This window comes from Drosophila miranda, chromosome XL (genome assembly GCF_003369915.1).
Source record: "Drosophila miranda strain MSH22 chromosome XL, D.miranda_PacBio2.1, whole genome shotgun sequence".
In the NCBI taxonomy this organism is placed as follows: Eukaryota; Metazoa; Arthropoda; class Insecta; order Diptera; family Drosophilidae; genus Drosophila; species Drosophila miranda.
Genome location: NC_046673.1, coordinates 6,976,078 through 6,996,941, shown reverse-complemented (window position 1 = coordinate 6,996,941; position 20,864 = coordinate 6,976,078). Strand labels below are relative to the sequence as shown.

At 43.8% G+C, this 20,864-nt stretch overlaps 6 protein-coding genes across 6 annotated transcripts; 3 read left to right on the top strand and 3 right to left on the bottom strand.

Moving 5' to 3' along the window:
* Positions 1–3,692: 3,692 nt before the first annotated feature.
* On the bottom strand, positions 3,693–6,411 carry LOC117187023 (RCC1 and BTB domain-containing protein 2-like). Its single transcript, XM_033388657.1, has 3 exons — positions 6,339–6,411; positions 5,948–6,279; positions 3,693–4,025 (listed from the first exon to the last, which is right to left on the bottom strand). The coding sequence occupies exons 1-3, from the start codon at positions 6,409–6,411 to the stop codon at positions 3,693–3,695; spliced, it is 738 nt and encodes a 245-aa protein (XP_033244548.1).
* A 723-nt stretch (positions 6,412–7,134) lies between these two features.
* LOC117187607 (RCC1 domain-containing protein 1-like) lies at positions 7,135–8,348 on the bottom strand. The gene is made up of 2 exons (XM_033390281.1): positions 7,589–8,348; positions 7,135–7,528 (listed from the first exon to the last, which is right to left on the bottom strand). The coding sequence occupies exons 1-2, from the start codon at positions 7,804–7,806 to the stop codon at positions 7,435–7,437; spliced, it is 312 nt and encodes a 103-aa protein (XP_033246172.1). The 5' UTR covers positions 7,807–8,348; the 3' UTR covers positions 7,135–7,434.
* Positions 8,349–9,559: 1,211 nt separating this feature from the next.
* On the top strand, positions 9,560–10,393 carry LOC117187462. Its single transcript, XM_033390189.1, has 2 exons — positions 9,560–9,794; positions 9,850–10,393. Exon 2 carries the CDS (start codon positions 9,851–9,853, stop codon positions 10,250–10,252), a length of 402 nt encoding a protein of 133 aa, XP_033246080.1. The 5' UTR covers positions 9,560–9,794; position 9,850; the 3' UTR covers positions 10,253–10,393.
* Positions 10,394–10,771: 378 nt separating this feature from the next.
* Positions 10,772–12,022, bottom strand: LOC117187013 (the record flags this gene model as incomplete). The annotated part of the gene is made up of 5 exons (XM_033388614.1): positions 10,772–11,165; positions 11,230–11,346; positions 11,414–11,534; positions 11,608–11,842; positions 11,906–12,022. Coding segments are annotated over 5 exons (885 nt in total), but the record flags the coding sequence as incomplete, so codon positions are not given.
* Positions 12,023–15,142: 3,120 nt separating this feature from the next.
* On the top strand, positions 15,143–16,362 carry LOC108164870 (TM2 domain-containing protein CG11103). The gene has a single exon (XM_017300816.2). It carries the CDS (start codon positions 15,328–15,330, stop codon positions 15,985–15,987), a length of 660 nt encoding a protein of 219 aa, XP_017156305.1. The 5' UTR covers positions 15,143–15,327; the 3' UTR covers positions 15,988–16,362.
* A 383-nt stretch (positions 16,363–16,745) lies between these two features.
* LOC108164733 (cathepsin B) lies at positions 16,746–18,477 on the top strand. Its single transcript, XM_017300625.2, has 4 exons — positions 16,746–17,063; positions 17,134–17,394; positions 17,592–17,759; positions 17,831–18,477. Exons 1-4 carry the CDS (start codon positions 16,947–16,949, stop codon positions 18,299–18,301), a joined length of 1,017 nt encoding a protein of 338 aa, XP_017156114.1. The 5' UTR covers positions 16,746–16,946; the 3' UTR covers positions 18,302–18,477.
* Positions 18,478–20,864: the final 2,387 nt, after the last annotated feature.

Below are 20,864 nucleotides of genomic sequence, written 5' to 3'. Positions count from 1 at the left end.
TTTCTCAGCTGAAATCGATAACAGGCAAAAAAATAGCTGATTTTCTCTGCTGAAATCGTAAAAAATTAATCGACAAAAAAATTTTAAATTTCTTGTACTTTTTACGTTTTGTTTTCTACTTTGTTCGTACCTACTCGCTCACTTATGCATGCACATATGGGCTGAGCGTACATTGAAAATAAACGAAATAAGGCGGCATTTTCTTACGTTTGAATGAAGAACAAAAGAAAAGAAATGATATAAGCTCATTTATTATAAAAAAAAGTTTTTATTTTTTTTTTTTAACATGGACTTGTACGGAAAACGACTGGAGCGACTTCGGGTGGACAGTACCACCGTCACACTTTAAACTCCCGTTCCCACATACTCGAATTGACGAATCCCACCGCATTGGCTGCAGCTTGGCAGCGATTTCAGCTGATCCGCCACAGTTGCGGCTTCGTTTTTTATCCAAAGGGTATCCTCGCTTGTAGCGCACAATCTGCTTGGGCTCGTTGCCCATAAAACAACCCGTGGAACTGGTGGAACATCACATCAACACAACGGTGGCTGTTCCCTCCGCCTCTCATGGCAATGACAAAGTAAGTAATCCTTTGTAGTTGATCTTCACTTGCAGAATCTGCGGGCGTGTCCCACACTCTGGTCGCTTCTTGTCAATGAAACGCAGGCCTCAGGGCACTCCACACAGCATGATGTGGGTGGTGTGGATGTGGGGGGGCTGTCCGAAGCGGATCTGCAACACAGCACCGCTCTCACCGCTCAACGATTTCAAAGACGTTGGCACGGATCGGCTGACAAGGCCGAACATGATATAGGTGTTCCAGTCCAGCCCAGCCCTTCAGAAACTATACACTAAAATTCAGAAGCGGAGAACACTTCAACAGAAGATGTCGACGGTTGAGGTACAACAGACCACGGCAGTGATGCTGGAGAAACGTTTTCCAGTGACTGTCTGTCATCAGGGAATGAAGGTCATTTTAATCATTGCAAAAACCCAGCAGCCGGGAGGCGCTCTGCAGCAACAAGAAGATATTGAACTCATGCCTCGCCCTCCTGTGGAATCGGACTCCAGTACGCGCGGAGCCGCGACATTCTGGGCACAGGCACAGGGATCCATCTGCTGAGGCGGACCGCAATGTGTGTGTCGTAGAACTAAATAACTTTGAAGACTGTTTAAGAGTACGCCTTGCTATGCTGTCGGTCATCAGCCCAGAGGAGACGACAACAAACTCGACAAAACAAACAAACAAAATATTTTAAAACTAGTTCAAATACTCGATCGCTCCATGTCATCTAATCTGTGGGTGTGGAGTGTAATGTCCTGGCCGTCCGCTAGTTGTCCCAGAAGTGGACCTGGCGACGCAAACGGGCACGATACGCAAGAAACACCGCTTTGAGAACATACGTCGCGTGGGTCAGGGACTATGCCAGCTGTTACGGCCTTTTGGCCTGCTGCTTCAGAGCCGCCTGCTGCTGCTGCTTTAGAGCCGCCTGCTGCTGCTGCTGGAGAGCCGCCTGCTGCTGCTGCTGCTGCTGCTGGTGGTGGTGCTGCTGCTGCTGCTGGTGGTGGTGTTGCTGCTGCTGCTGCTGTATATTGGCCTGATTGAAATTCATGCCCATGAGCTCCTGGTAAATGTGTCCGATGGCCATTTCCGTGGCACTGGGCAGATGTCCATGGGCGTGCAGGCCAATGTCGATGCCAGCCCCAGCTCCAGCCAGAGCTGCTGCCTCGGCTATGACCCTGGGCACTGTCGCTGGCGAAGGATGACGCGGATGCTGCTGCTGCTGTGGAAGCAGCGCTGCAGGTCCTGGCTGATTCGCGGCCTTGTGCTGCGGCTGCTGGGACATTGCCATGCCGCCCATTCCGGATGAAGAGGGTCCCTGAAATACGGATAGAGTTGGGGTTTTCCTCAGAACAGCTAAGAAGGAGGGCATATTGGGCATATTCTAGCCAACGAATCATCGATTCCTAATTCATTGAAAGCCTAGAGCACCACTTACCCCCGAGTAGCTTTGGCCGGATACTCCGGCCGATCCAGCCGCAATCTGACTGGAGCTTTGGTCGAAGCCCGGCGGCGGTTTTTTGTTCTTGTCCTCCTCCAAGCCCATGTAGTTGGCGCCAAACAGCGAATAATTCTCGGCCGCCTTGAAGTACTGGGCGGAGCCGTTCTCCTTGCTGTTGTCGCCGTAGAGAGAGCGCTCCACTTCGTGTATAAAGTCCGAGGCGGTCTCGCTCACCGCTAGAGCCTCCGCCAGGGCCTCGGCACTAATCGGAGCATCCTCCTCCACGTGGGGCAGGGGCTTCTCGGGCGGCTCCCAGACCCCAGGGGTAGTATCATCGATGGTTGGCTGCCAGATGCGCTTGGCCACCTGGCTCGAAACTTTGCCTAAAGCGCGAGACAAACGCGTGGATTATATTTAGTTTAGAGGATTCATTGGTACACACCCTCAGAGGCAGCAATCGCATCGTCCTCATCGTCATCGTCCAAATACTTTGAGTTGAAGCTATTCTCCGACATCTTTTTGTGCGAGAAAGAAATGAAAATGTTTATTCGAAAGAATCACCGCTGAACGAGAACCTTCACTGCTTCGAGCGAAATGGAAGCAATCGGATCCCAGTCGTGTGTTCGTTTGTTTATGGCGATCGGTTGCACAAAAAAAATTGATTTATGGGAAATTTATTTTATTTATGCGGAGTTGTCTACTAATACACGCTGAAGTTTCTCGGAATTACTGCCACACACAGACGCCTACCACGACAGTGCTGCCCAGTCAGAGGTCGTGGAGGCTTGAGTGCTGTGTGTGCGTGTGTGTATCAGTGGATGAACTATTGGCAGCACTGGTTAATCTTTTTGTGTATTGGTGAACGAAAAATGCCGGCATACACATGCCCACAGAAGTCTTAAAGTGAGACTTCTGCGGATCGAAGAAATATCAATCGAATCCATTGCATTTTGCGCAGAAGAAGCGATGTCTCACTTTGGGCGACTTTTTCTGTGCTGCCAAATATTTAAGGGAGATAGTTCTCTGCTCTGAGGCATCTATCATGGAACACGAGTGTGTAGAGGCCGGTGCCGCAAATATTTCGAATATTTCATTGCACTTTGATGATTCTCCATCGCCATTTGCACTTGTTGGCTTCAAAAACCATAAGCGCCCTCAAATTCATCCACTAATTGCCTGGCAAGCCGCACATTTCGAATAAAATATATAAAAATCTACCATTTACCATATTTACCTTCTTTTTTCTGTGGAAAAGATTAAGTTTTTGAAAAACAAAGCACTTTATTTTCACTGTAAAAATGGCAAATAGTATTTGCAACGAAAATTCCGCGGAGTTCAAGTAAAGCTGCTGAAGGTTGAAAAACTTCATTGTTACTATCGATACATCGATGTTTCTTCAACTATCGATGGAAGAAAGAGCGCCAACTGCTTGGGTTTGATTATTCGTACAATTTTGCTCATGATCCGACATCAAATACCTTAATTTCGATATTCCGTTTAGTATTTTTAAGCATTTTTAACATTTATTATAAAATTAATTAACAGACGACTCGGAAATGGCGTATCAGAATCCCGAGCCAGCTCCGGCCAACTTCACGCGTCCCGGGAATTTCCACGAGTGTAGGGCTGCATCTGGAAATTGATCGAAAATTGAATTTAAAGCCAATCCACTGGCAGAAGGGAGATTCTTACACATTCTCTGTACTGTTGTTGCCACAGTTTCCGTGCTCGTTCCAGCCCCAGGTGTAGATCTCGCCGGCTGTAGTCCGCAGCAGGCCGTGCTCTGCCCCCATGTGCACGCGAGCAGGCGTCTGGCCGTCGGGCAGTCGGAGGCTCAGTGGCTGGGGCACCGCCTGCTGCTCGCTGATCGAGCCCGTGCCCAGCTGTCCGTAGCAGTTGCGGCCCCACATGAGGATCTCGTTGTTGCGGAGCAGCGCCGCATTGTGGGTCCAGCCGACGGCCAGCTGCCGCACGTCCTCCTCGAAGAGGAAGGCGTTGGACTGGTCTTTTGACCAGAAATGCTGCCCCACCAAACTCAAAGAGCTGTCAAAGTTGAATAAGTTAAAGTAAAAAAAAAACGTAAATACATTTTTTTAAATCTATATGAAGGCGCGGTGGACGTGCCTCAACTGTTAAAGTTGAATGAGTCGAATCCTCCAGAAATCAGGAAAAACAAACAAATTATGAATATGTACCCAGAAGAATAAACCGTTTGTTTCATCCACGAGATTCGCAATGTACAACTTTCTAGCTTAAGGATTACACATGCATTTTCTCAATATAAAAACAAAGACCTCCTGATTATAGACGTCCGTCACGACCGTATCTGCGACGGAGGCAACTCCTCCGCAGCACCTCCGCAACTTTTTGTGAAAATATGTTGAACGAAAAATCGGTAGAACATTTTTTTTTTTCATCGAAAAAACATGCCATTCGCAATTCATGTTTTTTTTTTCCCATGTAAATTTAATAAATTTTTAATTGAAAGACATCTGAAGAAGATTCAGTTTAGTCAATAGAAACAGTGCCAGTATTAGGAAAAAAATATATACATACATATATGTATGAGAAAACAGCTCTTGTCGGCCTTTTTATAGGAAAAGCAGCCTGCAGTCGGCGCTGCAGCTGCGCAGTAGCGATGGACGCGTCAAAATGGCGGAACGTGGACTTATCGATAGGTCCCTCATAAATATTTCTCGTTTTTGATATTTCGGGTAATGTTACTAGCTAACTAGAACCCTCAGCCTTGCCCAGAAACTTTAATCCGATTGACGAATCATTTTCCCACAAGACTGGTTCATTTTAAAGCAGCTTCAGCTCTTGAATTTGAATTTTCAATGGTTGGGACCGGTTGCTACCGATTCATACTCGATTTAAATAGAGCGAAAAAGAGAACCTTAACTGATTTAATGAGAGCGCAAAAAGAGCCAACAACCGTTTCGAAGAAAGCAATTCGACCATCAATACTATCGATTGGATGCAAGTGGTGTGCGCCAAATAGAAATTGTTTGAAAGTGAATGAGCGAAAAGGATTTAGATCCAATCCATTGGAATAAATGATTTGAGAGCGGTCACCGCAGGTAGAGTTCAGTATTCTAGGGATGGTTGTTAAATATGTATGATGTATCAATTTTTTGATATATATCGACTTATATGTCTGATATTTTTTGGCTGGGCGAACATATTAACATGAATATTTTTCTCAGATTTGGCCGAGTCGATACTATTTTTCTGTTGGCTCAGGACGTAAGATCAAATATATCCGCGACTTTTGATTCTACTTATCGATGTACAGGAAGCTGCGAACATCGGTACTTTTGTGCGATAGTCTGATAAAATCCGGCGGTTACATGCCTTTATTTTGAAAATAACAAGCCGCCTGCTGCTTCAGAGCCGCCTGCTGCTGCTGCTTCAGAGCCGCCTGCTGCTGCTGCTGCTGCTGCTGCTGGTGGTGGTGCTGCTGCTGCTGCTGCTGGTGGTGGTGGTGGTGCTGCTGCTGCTGCTGGTGGTGGTGTTGCTGCTGCTGCTGCTGTATATTGGCCTGATTGAAATTCATGCCCATGAGCTCCTGGTAAATGTGTCCGATGGCCATTTCCGTGGCACTGGGCAGATGTCCATGGGCGTGCAGGCCAATGTCGATGCCAGCCCCAGCTCCAGCCAGAGCTGCTGCCTCGGCTATGACCCTGGGCACTGTCGCTGGCGAAGGATGACGCGGATGCTGCTGCTGCTGTGGAAGCAGCGCTGCAGGTCCTGGCTGATTCGCGGCCTTGTGCTGCGGCTGCTGGGACATTGCCATGCCGCCCATTCCGGATGAAGAGGGTCCCTGAAATACGGATAGAGTTGGGGTTTTCCTCAGAACAGCTAAGAAGGAGGGCATATTGGGCATATTCTAGCCAACGAATCATCGATTCCTAATTCATTGAAAGCCTAGAGCACCACTTACCCCCGAGAAGCTTTGGCCGGATACTCCGGCCGATCCAGCCGCAATCTGACTGGAGCTTTGGTCGAAGCCCGGCGGCGGTTTTTTGTTCTTGTCCTCCTCCAAGCCCATGTAGTTGGCGCCAAACAGCGCATAATTCTCGGCCGCCTTGAAGTACTGGGCGGAGCCGTTCTCCGGATCCTTGCTGTTGTCGCCGTAGAGAGAGCGCATCACTTCGTGTATAAAGTCCGAGGCGGTCCCGCTCACCGCTAGAGCGGGCGGCTCCCAGACCCCAGGGGTAGTATCATCGATGGTTGGCTGCCAGATGCGCTTGGCCACCTGGCTCGAAACTTTGCCTAAAGCGCGAGACAAACGCGTGGATTATATTTAGTTTAGAGGATTCATGGGTACACACCCTCAGAGGCAGCAATCGCATCGTCCTCATCGTCATCGTCCAAATACTTTGAGTTGAAGCTATTCTCCGACATCTTTTTGTGCGAGAAAGAAATGAAAATGTTTATTGTAAAGAAACACCGCTGAACGAGAACCTTCACTGCTTCGAGCGAAATGGAAGTAATCGGCTCCCAGTCGTCTGTTCGTTTGTTTATGGCGATCGGTTGCACAAAAAAAATTGATTTATGGGAAATTTATTTTATTTATGCGGAGTGGTCTACTAATACACGCTGAAGTTTCTCGGAATTACTGCCCGACACAGACGCCTACCACGACAGTGCTGCCCAGTCAGAGGTCGTGGAGGCTTGAGTGCTGTGTGTGCGTGTGTGTATCAGTGGATGAACTATTGGCAGCACTGGTTAATCTTTTTGTGTATTGGTGAACGAAAAATGCCGGCATACACATGCCCACAGAAGTCTTAAAGTGAGACTTCTGCGGATCGAAGAAATATCAATCCAATCCATTGCATTTTGCGCAGAAGAAGCGATGTCTCACTTTGGGCGACTTTTTCTGTGCTGCCAATTATTTAAGGGAGATAGTTCTCTGCTCTGAGGCATCTATCATGGAACACGAGTGTGTAGAGGCCGGTGCCGCAAATATTTCGAATATTTCATTGCACTTTGATGATTCTCCATCGCCATTTGCACTTGTTGGCTTCAAAAACCATAAGCGCCCTCAAATTCATCCACTAATTGCCTGGCAAGCCGCACATTTCGAATAAAATATATAAAAATCTACCATTTACCATATTTACCTTCTTTTTTCTGTGGAAAAGATTAAGTTTTTGAAAAACAAAGCACTTTATTTTCACTGTAAAAATGGCAAATAGTATTTGCAACGAAAATTCCGCGGAGTTCAAGTAAAGCTACTGAAGGTTGAAAAACTTCATTGTTACTATCGATACATCGATGTTTCTTCAACTATCGATGGAAGAAAAAGCGCCAACTGCTTGGGTTTGATTATTCGTACAATTTTGCTCATGATCCGACATCAAATACCTTACGTTCGATATTCCGTTTAGTATTTTTAAGCATTTTTAACATTTATTATAAAATTAATTAACAGACGACTCGGAAATGGCGTATCAGAATCCCGAGCCAGCTCCGGCCAACTTCACGCGTCCCGGGAATTTCCACGAGTGTAGGGCTGCATCTGGAAATTGATCGAAAATTGAATTTAAAGCCAATCCACTGGCAGAAGGGAGATTCTTACACATTCTCTGTACTGTTGTTGCCACAGTTTCCGTGCTCGTTCCAGCCCCAGGTGTAGATCTCGCCGGCTGTAGTCCGCAGCAGGCCGTGCTCTGCCCCCATGTGCACGCGAGCAGGCGTCTGGCCGTCGGGCAGTCGGAGGCTCAGTGGCTGGGGCACCGCCTGCTGCTCGCTGATCGAGCCCGTGCCCAGCTGTCCGTAGCAGTTGCGGCCCCACATGAGGATCTCGTTGTTGCGGAGCAGCGCCGCATTGTGGGTCCAGCCGACGGCCAGCTGCCGCACGTCCTCCTCGAAGAGGAAGGCGTTGGACTGGTCTTTTGACCAGAAATGCTGCCCCACCAAACTCAAAGAGCTGTCAAAGTTGAATAAGTTAAAGTAAAAAAAAAACGTAAATACATTTTTTAAAATCTATATGAAGGCGCGGTGGACGTGCCTCAACTGTTAAAGTTGAATGAGTCGAATCCTCCAGAAATCAGGAAAAACAAACAAATTATGAATATGTACGCAGAAGAATAAACCGTTTGTTTCATCCACGAGATTCGCAATGTACAACTTTCTAGCTTAAGGATTACACATGCATTTTCTCAATATAAAAACAAAGACCTCCTGATTATAGACGTCCGTCACGACCGTATCTGCGACGGAGGCAACTCCTCCGCAGCACCTCCGCAACTTTTTGTGAAAATATGTTGAACGAAAAATCGGTAGAACATTTTTTTTTTTCATCGAAAAAACATGCCATTCGCAATTCATGTTTTTTTTTTCCCATGTAAATTTAATAAATTTTTAATTGAAAGACATCTGAAGAAGATTCAGTTTAGTCAATAGAAACAGTGCCAGTATTAGGAAAAAAATATATACATACATATATGTATGAGAAAACAGCTCTTGTCGGCCTTTTTATAGGAAAAGCAGCCTGCAGTCGGCGCTGCAGCTGCGCAGTAGCGATGGACGCGTCAAAATGGCGGAACGTGGACTTATCGATAGGTCCCTCATAAATATTTCTCGTTTTTGATATTTCGGGTAATGTTACTAGCTAACTAGAACCCTCAGCCTTGCCCAGAAACTTTAATCCGATTGACGAATCATTTTCCCACAAGACTGGTTCATTTTAAAGCAGCTTCAGCTCTTGAATTTGAATTTTCAATGGTTGGGACCGGTTGCTACCGATTCATACTCGATTTAAATAGAGCGAAAAAGAGAACCTTAACTGATTTAATGAGAGCGCAAAAAGAGCCAACAACCGTTTCGAAGAAAGCAATTCGACCATCAATACTATCGATTGGATGCAAGTGGTGTGCGCCAAATAGAAATTGTTTGAAAGTGAATGAGCGAAAAGGATTTAGATCCAATCCATTGGAATAAATGATTTGAGAGCGGTCACCGCAGGTAGAGTTCAGTATTCTAGGGATGGTTGTTAAATATGTATGATGTATCAATTTTTTGATATATATCGACTTATATGTCTGATATTTTTTGGCTGGGCGAACATATTAACATGAATATTTTTCTCAGATTTGGCCGAGTCGATACTATTTTTCTGTTGGCTCAGGACGTAAGATCAAATATATCCGCGACTTTTGATTCTACTTATCGATGTACAGGAAGCTGCGAACATCGGTACTTTTGTGCGATAGTCTGATAAAATCCGGCGGTTACATGCCTTTATTTTGAAAATAACAAGCCGCCCATAAAATTGTATTTATTCAAATAGTAACCACTCAACTTAACCACTGTTCATCATCAGCGATCTTTTCTTTTTCCCTGAAGAACATGTGTTTGATTCCAACTACACAGAAAGCGACAAAAGTAACGAAACTCCTGGTGCTAAAAAATGAAGCTAGGAAGCCGCAAAGGTTACCTTTATAAAGCCAGTGCTGCCAATGCGGGGACAGAAAATATATCGTTTTCGCCGGCTTTGTCAATCGGAATAGGCCAAACATTTGTTCAGATATGGTCAACAAATCTGGCAATTAATAGTCAGTTCAGTGAGTGTTCTGTGTAAAAATTGTGAAGCTAGAAATAAGTTACAATAAAACGCCTAAGTTCGCCTGTATTTTCAGTAGTAATTTCGAACTGTATGGTTCGCAGCCTCCCAGAAAAAAGCAACGCGTGCGTGGATTCTGCCGAAGACCAATCCAAAAAGAAGTGAAAAGTGAACAAATAGCACAGTAATTCGAATTACTTTCTTCAATTAGTGCACATACGTACGTATTTATTGTCTGAAAATCAGAATCAGTGAGAATCCCAATGTTCTATCAGAATGAACGGTCATCATCGCAAGAGAAAGTGGCAAGCTGGGCGCGGTGAGGATCTCACCCCCGACGACCGTAGTGAGTTAATTGCCGAGTTGATGGCTAAACTAGACGGAGTCAATTTCGTCGCCGACTTTTTCCACATCCGTCGACTGAAACTGCTGATCACCGACTGCCTGCCCGACCACAAGGAGCAGCTGCTACGCATTCTCATAGGCTGTGTGACCCGGCCCCCCAGCCCGGCCACAGCTAGCTACGCCCAAATTGTGAGTCTCCTCTGCAACGACTTTGATCTCCTGATGGTCGACTGCATCCGCGCCCTGATGGTGGTCCACCAGAAGGCACTCATCGATGGCAAGTGGGAGAAGGCGCGCGGCCTGGAGAGCTTCTTCGCCGAGCTATGCAAGTGACATAGCATAGAAGGGCCCTGGCTATGCAGTTTGATCACTGCACTGCCCCTGTTCGGACACGATACGTAATACATATCAAACTCTCGGTAAACAAAACATAGCATATTCAATAAAACGACATTAACACACGAGCCTACGCACGAGCCAAATAAACTAAGAATCTAGGCAACGATATTGGTGCACTTTAAGGATTTGTTTTAGGTACTACTCGTATTATTATTTATTCAACAGAAATTCCCCACCATCCAGCCCCGCAACCCAGTCGACAATCCGTTTGAAGAACTCAGCGTCGACCAGCTCGACGATCCGCACATTCCCATTTTGTCATTTTCGCTGCAGCTAACCAGGGGCTCCATGGCCCCCAGGTAGATGGGCACCTGGAATCACACCACACAAAGGATGTGTGGGGAAATTATCCACATGCACATGCCCCTCTGTACTAACATCTTGGCTCACTCAAATTTCACAGTTTTATTTTGAAGAGTGAGAGGTTTTAGATTAGCTAACGACCCAACAAAATTTTGGATCAAGCTCAAACTGCCATTTGATTATGTTTATTAAACATACGAGTAAAATCTGCGTCCAACAAAGGGGGGAGGCGGGGGGTGTGCATTAAAGCTACTTGAAGAGCAGAGGCAACCTGCAGTGAGGCTCCGTCTGACTGGGATTGTCCGAATAGAGCGACATGGTCCTAGCGGTGAGATCGAAAATGCCAACGGCAATGGTTTTGACCACCTCATCACAGCTGCCATTCTCGCGCCACACGCAATACATTCCCCCAGAGACATCGCCCAGCATATGGCGCACATCCTGCTCGCTCGATGGCGGCTTGTAGGTGCCGAGCGCCTGCATTCGCGATACGCTGGAGTCGACCATCAGAGCGTTGGCCTGATCCTGGCGTATGCGATCGAATCTAGGATCGAATCGAGAATTACTCAAGCTGCGCTAATGACTACTGGTAGATCTCTGGTACTCACTGATTCACATGGTAGTTATGATTGCCCAAGGGTATCTCCTTGATGTTCAAAAGCGACTCATTCTTACGGTCTGGCGAAGGCGCCATCTCCACATTATAGAACATCTGGCGGGGATCGCTGTGAAATCAAGGAACAAGAAAACTGCAGACTGTTGACCGTTGACCAAAGTCCCTTTGATACTCACGCCAAGAAGGTAAAGTTAATGGAGCAGGCATCGGCTGCTCCCACACCTGCGTCCTTGAGCACCCTAAAAGCATCGTCCACATTGCTGGTGGCCAGCAGGGCTCGTGTCAAGAAGTGTCTCGCTAAAAAGCATTAAAGCCAACCCTCATTAAAGGGGTCTTATCCCATCGAAAGGGAAATGGGAAGTACACTCACGTGTCTTGCCACTGCGCAACAGCTCCGCACTGATCGTATTGATGCTGAAGACCAGGCCATGATAATTCTGATTCATGGTGTAGCCGGGCAAGTGTCCGGCATAGCACAGGGACATAAAGTGCTCCTCCTTGACATTGTATTTGCCCTGCGGCTTGTCGCTGATGATGTGCGCGTCAACAAAATAGTAATGATTGAGGGATTCCGTCAGGGCATCCTCGGTGTGACCCAACAGTCGCTATAAACGAGACGTTGCACTGTATTAAAGCAATCTTCTGGGGCTCCTCTAGGCTTTACCTACGCAATTCTTTTGGTTGACAATGATTGTGGAGCAGCCAGTCGGCTGGTTATTGTTGCGCGGCTGTAGCTTCAACGCCTGCGGCAGGATGTCGTCAAGGTGCAGCAGAAAGAGCTGAAATATGATAAACGTTTTAAAAACAAAATTAAATATATATATTAAAATATAACCATGTACGTCTGCTAATCTCTTTATTTATAAGATATACAGCTGAAATTTTTCAAACAGCAGTACCGTTCTTTACTGGACTTTTCGATAAAATATACCGTCCGACCCTCAGAAATATACCAAAATATACCGTCTCATTTGAAAAATATACCGTAATTGTACTGACGAATTCATGTTCTATTTTACATATTCCTCGTTTTTAAACTTCCGTGGAATATTACTAGCTATATAGCACATTTATTTATGCCCGAATCATTTTATCCGATTAATTAAACTATTCTCAACTTGACTGGTTTATTTTAAACACTTGCTTTTATTGAATTTTGCGTAAAAAGAGGTTTTAGCGAAATAAGTCGAACAAAAAACAAGTAGCGAAATAGGGCAATCAAAACAAACGAAAAAGGAAATTGCTCAATTTTGATATTCCATTGAATAATGCTGACTAACTAAATCTCTCAGCAATGCCCACATAGTTTTATCCCATTGATGAATAAGTTTTCTACAAGATTGGATAGTTTTTAATCCTTGCTTTTATTGTATTTATTGTGAAAACAGGGTTAAACGAAAAAGTTCAACAAAAAAAAGAGTCGCAATGTTGCTGGTATTTGAAGACGTGATGCGTGTATAGCCTTTGTACACCCTATTTCGCTAATTTTGTATGAAGATCAAACGTAATTTATTTATTCTTTAGACATATTCAAGTACCTTATTAGTATCTTGCATATATTTATGTCGATCCTGATACCTACTGAGCCTTGGAAGACAAACGTATTCACAATTCTATAACATTCATTTCCCCCAGGGTATGTGTGCATGGAATTAGCAACATGTTTGTGTATGGAATGGGACTCATTGTTACTAAAGCGAAACTGCGGCGAATCGGGTATTGCCAAGCTATATAGATTTTCCCACTTAGCTTTATCGCATAGATAAATACATTTTTTACAAGATTGCTCCTTTTAATTACCTTTATGTATTTTATTTTGACTAAAATACGGTTTTCAAGGAAATGTTGCCGCAACATTGTGTATGGAATGGGACTCATTGTTGCTAAAGCGAACTGCAGCGAACTCAAATTCGATTCAAAAAACGACCAATTCTTTGTTCCGTTGAATAATAATATCTATATAGAACATTTACCCATGCCCACTCAATTTTGTACGATTGATGAATCCATTCTATACATGATTGGCGTATTCGAAATACTTGCATTTATTGGATTTCTATATAGCATTGAAAATGAAATTAATAAATGACAAAAATACCATTTAGCACTAAAAAACACCACATGGGAGCGCGGCGAAAACCAGTATTTCTACAGTATGACCCTCAGAACAGCACCGAAATATATGGTCTCATTTGAAAAATATACCGAGTGGTGCGCGCCAAATCGAACTTTTTTGAATGTGAGCGACAAGGATTTAAATGTTGTCAACCGGGCCTTTATCTATCCCCACATAATTTAATACGATTAATGAATCAATTTTCTACTTAACTGGCTTATTTTTAATACTTGCTTTTGTTGGATTTTGCGTAAAAAAAGGTTTTAGCGAGAATGGTCAAACAAATGAAACGTAATAAAAAGTAATAAAACGTAAGAGAAAAATCGTTCCCATTGCTCAATTTCTTTATTCCGTTGAATAATTCTGACTAACTAAAACCTTTAGCTCTACCAACATAATTTTAGGCCATTAATGAATAAATTTTCTACCTGATTGACTACTTTTAAGTACTCCCTTTTATTGTATAGTGTTGAAAACAAGGTTTAAACAAAAAAGGTCAACAAAAAACAATGGTAACGTGAGTATGGAATGTCACGTCAATCGGAGTTTGGGCATAGGTATACCCTATTTGGTTAATATATGAAGAAACTGTTTTAAAACGTAATTAGTTAAAAAACTATCTCAGATTGTTATGTTTTAGACATATTAATGCATATGATTAGGGTCTTGTAAATATATCTCGATCCCGATACCCATTCTTGGTTTCTGTAAGAAGACCAAAACCTTCAAAATAACGTTGAAATACCTTTTGAACAGAGACTGAATAGTTTTAGCCTATATTGGTGCATTAGATGACAAAAATTTTCTCAGTTCCATAAAATCCATTTCCCAGGGTATGCAAAATGTTGCTCAATCCGCGCAATGTTGGGGAACAATGCTGCTTGATTTCACGGCACATGAGTCTGCCTCATACAAATTGAATGCTGCCAGCAACATAACACGTAAGAAAACGTAAGTGGTTGCGTAATAATTTTTACGTAGCAGCAAATGCATTTTTTTTTTTTTATAGATATATCGGTTTGTCGAACATTTTTGACGATTTTCATTGGTTGGTTGATTTTCAAACTGGCTTCGTTAATATGCGACATATTTAACCCTGTGTAAAAGGGTACCCCAACCACAGAAAAAAATAAGTTTATATGGATATATGATATGCAATATTCCAATTATATTGGAAACCATTCAATACAATTTTCAATCATTGTTTCAATCACATGTGTTGGGTGTGTGTTTTCGATCGAAATATGGCAAATGTTCTTTTTTTTATTGAAATAAAAGCTGTTACTTTTTCTGCTTTTGCGAGATACGCAAATTTTGAATCGCAACGTCGAGTTTTCCATTGGTATCACGAGCGATTTTCTTGAAAGTTCATCCAAAGTATCACGATGATTTAAGTCCTACGGTTGTCGTATTTTCTGTTCTGCTGCTGCTGGGAAAATAATACATGATATAATAAATATATGTGTGGTATATGGTATATAAAACCATATTTTTTGTCTTATTTATGTATTATTGTGTGTGGTGTCTATTGTGTCCTTAAAGACACTATGATAGCTTGACCAAATCAGTTTGTTATACGCTAGATCCGAAAGCAGTGCCAACAATAATGAATAAAATAATTTTATTTACTTTAACTTTAAAGTTTAAGGTACAATTTTTTTGCTGGGTAAGTGCGACTACTGGTTCAAATCGTGATTCAAATATATCGATACCACACCTACGATACATCGCACAGCGCTCGTTAAATACGGTGGGAGTTTTTTGCCAAGTACAGCGATGTGGCAGTACCCGCCGCATTGCACAGCTGATTGCAAATTAGAACACTCATCACTAGACTTTTTGAACAAACTACAAATTCATCTTTACTATCTTTATTAAAAAACATATTTATAACTATAAAAGAAACGTTAGTTAGCTGCACCAAACGACAATTTGACTTGGCAACTTCAACCTTTCAAAACCCGCGTGGACAAGATGCAGGACAGAGTTGTTTTATACGGGATTTTGGTCTCGTTTCTAATAACAAATCAAACCACCGACGCCATACAGGCACGCAGCGACAAGGAACAGCCGCAAACGGTGGTCTCCGGCACGGCCGTGCAGTCAGTGGTCCCCGTACAGGCCCAACTTGGCTCTAGCTCCTCATCAGGATCGTCGTCCTCCAGCTCAAACTCGGCATTCCACCCATTGGGGCCGAATGTGATGTGCTCCTTTCTACCCCGTGACTTTCTCGAGTGCAAGGATCCCATAGATCATAGGGACAATATCACAGCCAGGATAGAGAAGGGCTACGGCTGCCTGCGCTTCGGCGGCTCCTCCTACGAAGCTGTGGAGCACACGAAGGTCCAGTGCACCGTCTACTCGGACATCGATTGCTACGGCGACCGCACCTTCTTCCGCGAGGGTGTGCCCTGTGTCCGCTACACTGATCACTATTTCGTCACTACGCTCATCTACAGCATGCTGCTGGGATTCCTTGGCATGGATCGCTTCTGCCTGGGACAGACAGGCACGGCTGTGGGCAAACTGCTGACAATGGGCGGTGTGGGTGTCTGGTGGATCATTGATGTCATTTTGCTGATTACCAATAATCTCAAGCCGGAGGATGGCAGTAATTGGAATCCCTACGTGTAGGGATATCTTAGAATTTAAGTAAGTTTAAAGTACCAATTAATTCCATTGTTAATAGAAACCAAGAATAGGTATCGGTATCGAGATATGTACATATATATAAAAGACACTAATAATATGCATGAATATGTCTAACACATCAATCTAAGAAAATGTATTTATTAATTACGTTTTAAAAACAGTTTGGATAACAGTATCTTAATATTAAATTAATGAAGTAGGGTATACAAATGTCCATACTCCATAAAAAGGTTGTTCATATGTACCAAACATGTAGTTACCGTGTAGAGACCATGTACACAATTTACATTTTTGTAGATATTTTTTGTTTAAACCTTTTTTAATGCACAATACAATAAAAGGCGTCTTTAAAATGTATCAGTCTTGTGGGAAAGTGATTTGTCAATCGGATAAGAGCTTGGGGGCAGGGCTGAGGGTTCTAGTTAGCTAGTAACATTAGACGGAATATCAAAACGCACCAAATTTCCAATCCTTGACGGATAACAATTAATGGGTATGTTAATATTACACCGAAAAAAATAAATTTAATCATTTGTTTTGTCGTGGTTTATTTTTAAGTTCAGAGGAAAGATGGCATGGATCTACAAGAAGAATTTACAATCAGTAATATTTCCCGCCATCTAAATCAAGTCGTGGAACTGTTTAAATAGAGACTTAAGTGTACTAAACTCGATATTTCTGAGGGTCTGGCGGTATATTCTATCGATAAGTTCGCGTCACACCAAAAAAAATTGAACAAAAACAGACCATAAAGACTCAGTTTTCAACTGATTTTCACACAGTTTTCAAGAAACCCTGCAGGCTGCTGATGCGACCGGCTCTGCCAGTATTATCAGAGTCAATCACCTAATCCGCGGCGTCATTTTCCAATTTTTTCGTTCTCTTTTGTGTGTGAAATTTTGCTTTGTCAGCGTCATTTTCGCTGGGAATAAAGCAGAAAAATGAATCTTCTGCTTTTGGCCATGACCATGGCGGTGGCTGTCTCCGCCACGGAGGGGCCTTCCATGCTATCCGATGAATTCATCGAGCTGGTACGCAGCAAGGCAACGACTTGGCAGGTAAGACGCAAAACGCCAGATTTTTCCTTTGTGACGTGTGGCACTAGTAATCGTGTTATTTACCCTACAGGTTGGCCGTAATTTTAAAGAATCCGTGTCGGAGGAGTACATCCGAGGCCTGATGGGCGTGCATCCCGATGCCCACAAGTTTGCTTTGCCCGAGAAGCGTATTGTTTTGGGCGATCTCTATGCGGACGATGGCGTTGATATTCCTGAGGAGTTTGATGCCCGAAAGGCCTGGCCAAATTGCCCCACTATTGGGGAGATTCGTGACCAGGGCTCGTGTGGCTCCTGCTGGGCCTTTGGCGCCGTTGAAGCCATGTCGGATCGCGTAAGTCGCGTACAGGCAGACAAGAGACTGTAACGCAGGCGGCGGCAGGTGGTGGTGGTTGCTTATCTGATACCCTGACCATACGCTTATCGATTCGATAGTCGGCTTTTTGTGTTGCGCTCTGCTGCTGCTGCTGCTGCTTCTCGACTCTTTGTTTGCACCCCTTTTGCTGAATTCGCTATCTTGTTTTTTTAAAGGTGTGCATTCATTCCAAAGGCAAAGTGAACTTTCACTTCTCGGCCGATGATTTGGTGTCCTGCTGCCACATCTGCGGCTTTGGCTGCAATGGCGGCTTCCCTGGCGCCGCTTGGAGCTACTGGACGCGCAAGGGTATCGTCAGTGGCGGACCCTATGGCTCCACTCAGGTTTGTGCTCATTTCATCTTGTCCTCTCGTTTCCCCGCTTGAAATGTATTTGTCAATTCTATTAATTGTAGGGCTGCCGGCCGTACGAGATAGCACCGTGTGAACATCATGTGAACGGCACTCGTCCGCCCTGCTCTCATGACAATACGCCAAGCTGCCAGCACAAGTGCCAGACCAGCTACAGCGTGGAGTATGCCAAGGACAAGAACTTCGGCTCCAAGTCGTATTCGGTGCGCAGAAATGTGGCCGAAATTCAGCAGGAGATCATGACCAATGGCCCCGTCGAGGGAGCCTTTACCGTCTACGAAGATCTGATTCTGTACAAGAGCGGCGTGTATCAGCATGAGCATGGCAAGGAGCTGGGCGGCCATGCCATACGCATCCTTGGCTGGGGCGTTTGGGGTGAGTCCAAGGTGCCCTACTGGCTGATTGGCAACTCGTGGAACACCGACTGGGGCGACAACGGTTTCTTCCGTATTCTCCGCGGCCAGGATCATTGCGGCATCGAGAGCTCCATATCGGCTGGTCTGCCCAAATTATAGGCAAATGCTTAATCAATTTCCAGTTTTCCGTTCTATATCAGTTGTATCCCCCAATACCACCAATACCGATTCTATTCAAAGCGAAAATCCGTGCGTATCCCCTCGAAAGGCTGCGCAATGACAATTGTAGTTCAATAATAATATTAAACTACAAAAACCTGATTGATAATAAAGTATTCTAATGTAAATGTATTGTATGATTATGGAGCATTGCCTCCAACCTCTTAATCGGTTTTCATGAGGCTAAAGTGCCAGTGCGGCGCTGGCTTTTTGCTTCTAGTATAGCTGTCGGAATCAATCTCTGGAACTTGTTTTGCTTTTCCAGCCACAGACTCCGCCATTAGTGTCTGAATTGATTAGTCAAACACTGAGCTCTGGGCATGATTTATATACACTGCGGTACATGCTGATTATGCTATCAAATGGGTTCTATTTAAGGTTCATATGTAATGACCAAAAGATGACTGATCAGCTACTAGCAAGCGATCGAGGATTAGAGATTAAGACATCGAGATCGACTGTAAGCTATAGAAAGGTGCTAGGGAAAGCAAACGAGAGAGAGAGAGAGACTGAAACCACATAGAGCCAGTGGATTTCGCTTGGCGACTTCTCCGAGCCACATGTGCCGGGTTTTCACAATTTGAATGCCTGCATGATTGCATGATATGCTCGTTATCAAAGTAGGTCAATAATAAAAAAAACATTACACATTGGAAAGATTCTTTCAGCACTGTAATTTCTTATGAAATACATATATGCAGGCAGGAATTAAGAAATACTGACTGTGGCTATGATCCCTTGAAAGCCATTGAAGAACATCGCACTGTCACTGCAAGAAATTGAAACTGGTAGGAGATACACTCCTGTAGATGCTGTGAAATGGAGCAGGAAAGATTGGAACACATCCTATGTATAGAAGAATTTTTTCACATTTTCCTCTCACGGTATTTGGGATATAAAACACACTCAAAATTGCTCAAGCCAAAAAACAATATAAAATCCCAGTACACTCAAGCCTTGTAATAAAAACCAGTACAGAAATACAGAGAGCAAAGATTTTAAATTTAGATAATCGAAAACCCCGAAAGTGCTTTCTTCGGAATCCTAAGTGGTAATGGCAAGGGCAATCATAGATATAGTTTTTAGCTGAATTTTAGCTAAATTATACGTACTAGCAATCGTTTTCATGGCATCACAGATGATTCCCAAAATATCTTTAAGCCGAGATACAAAGTTTCGTGTAAAGAGACAAACCATCTATATCTGTTGATCTGATGTGAATAGATTATGGTACCTATATACATATTACCATATATAATTCAAAAATCATTATTTCTTATCTGTTTGATAAAATTTCGTTGAAAAATCTAGAGTGGACTTTGTAGGGACCTATGCCTATGCACTTCCATCAGATCAAGCAATGCTACAAGCTCTGATATCTATAAAGCGCAATGTCTGACGCCCACCGATCCAAACAAAAATAAAAAAAACAGTTGTGCACTCCCCTGGGGCTGCAAAGGGGGCATTACTCACCCACCCGCCGTATGGTGTCATCAATTTAATGGTACTGTTCGGAGCAGAACCCAGCCGATTAGCTGCTTGCCAAATAGCACCTAATTCTTGGCCCTCAGCCGCTTATTTTGTTTGTTACTTATGTCTATGTCACTCATTTGTTTGTTAAGGCTCTGCGCTTGCTTGCCCTGCTAAACGCTCTCTGCCAGCTCGCTCTTCGCTATCTCCGCTTTGCGTCTGCCTACCGACGTCGGCCGAGCGAAGCTGCGCTTAGCGATCGGAGCGGCAATGTAAAGGGCAGGCAAGCCACACTTGCAATTTGGATGTCACGCATTAAAGAACATATCGTAATTTTATTTCTGCGCCGAGTTTTATTTGATTCGAAATAATTAGTCGGCCGATTGGGGATAAAAAACATTATCTCCACAGGTACGTTGGGTTTTTTCCCCTCTGGACCTCATCCCCGCATTGGTGTTTATTTTCCAGACACTGATTTAATACCCCAGAGAGCCATAGCCCCACTCTAACAAATATACACAAAATTTCTACAGGCTTGTTCTTAATTTCAGTTTCGCAAAAAGTGGGCTGAAAGGGAAATGTGTTTCCCCGAGTGTCAAATACTCTCGAGAGAAAATTAAACCATAATAGTAAAAAGAATAGATTATAATCTTCATACTGGGTACTGGGTACTCAAAGAGTACAGTGCCAGAGAAGGCAGCGTTTCCCAATCCCAATCCACAGTATTTATAAAATCAAAGCTATACTCATTCCCCTTTGATGCGTTCGATCACTACGAATCCTTCCTTCAGTCGGACTCGAACCACCCCGAATCAGTAATCAAGAACTAAGAGGGCGAAGCAAATTTGTGTGTTGCTTTCTCGTTCTCTCTACCAGAAAATCAAGTAGAGTGTGAGCGAGAAAAAACATCTAATACAGTATAAATGAGGTGATTCATTCGCTTTATTCGAAGTTATGAGAAAACTGAATAATCGCTGATTCTCTCGGAGTCCCGGAATCCCACCGAATGCAGGACTCCAGTCAATATACATGT

What these genes read in the sequence shown, in the direction of transcription:
- LOC117187023 (XM_033388657.1), bottom strand. Translation starts at nt 6,411, where the DNA reads ATGTCGGAGAATAGCTTCAACTCAAAGTATTTGGACGATGACGATGAG. An exon ending in TGCGATTGCTGCCTCTGAGG is followed by an intron (nt 6,280 to 6,338) that starts GTGTGTACCCAT and finishes CTCGCGCTTTAG; the next exon opens with GCAAAGTTTCGAGCCAGGTG. An exon ending in CCGGCCAAAGCTTCTCGGGG is followed by an intron (nt 4,026 to 5,947) that starts GTAAGTGGTGCT and finishes TTGGTGGGGCAG; the next exon opens with CATTTCTGGTCAAAAGACCA.
- LOC108164733 (XM_017300625.2), top strand. Translation starts at nt 16,947, where the DNA reads ATGAATCTTCTGCTTTTGGCCATGACCATGGCGGTGGCTGTCTCCGCC. An exon ending in GCAAGGCAACGACTTGGCAG is followed by an intron (nt 17,064 to 17,133) that starts GTAAGACGCAAA and finishes TTTACCCTACAG; the next exon opens with GTTGGCCGTAATTTTAAAGA. An exon ending in GACCCTATGGCTCCACTCAG is followed by an intron (nt 17,760 to 17,830) that starts GTTTGTGCTCAT and finishes TATTAATTGTAG; the next exon opens with GGCTGCCGGCCGTACGAGAT.
- LOC117187462 (XM_033390189.1), top strand. Translation starts at nt 9,851, where the DNA reads ATGAACGGTCATCATCGCAAGAGAAAGTGGCAAGCTGGGCGCGGTGAG.
- LOC108164870 (XM_017300816.2), top strand. Translation starts at nt 15,328, where the DNA reads ATGCAGGACAGAGTTGTTTTATACGGGATTTTGGTCTCGTTTCTAATA.
- LOC117187607 (XM_033390281.1), bottom strand. Translation starts at nt 7,806, where the DNA reads ATGTGGGGCCGCAACTGCTACGGACAGCTGGGCACGGGCTCGATCAGC. An exon ending in AACAACAGTACAGAGAATGT is followed by an intron (nt 7,529 to 7,588) that starts GTAAGAATCTCC and finishes ATCAATTTCCAG; the next exon opens with ATGCAGCCCTACACTCGTGG.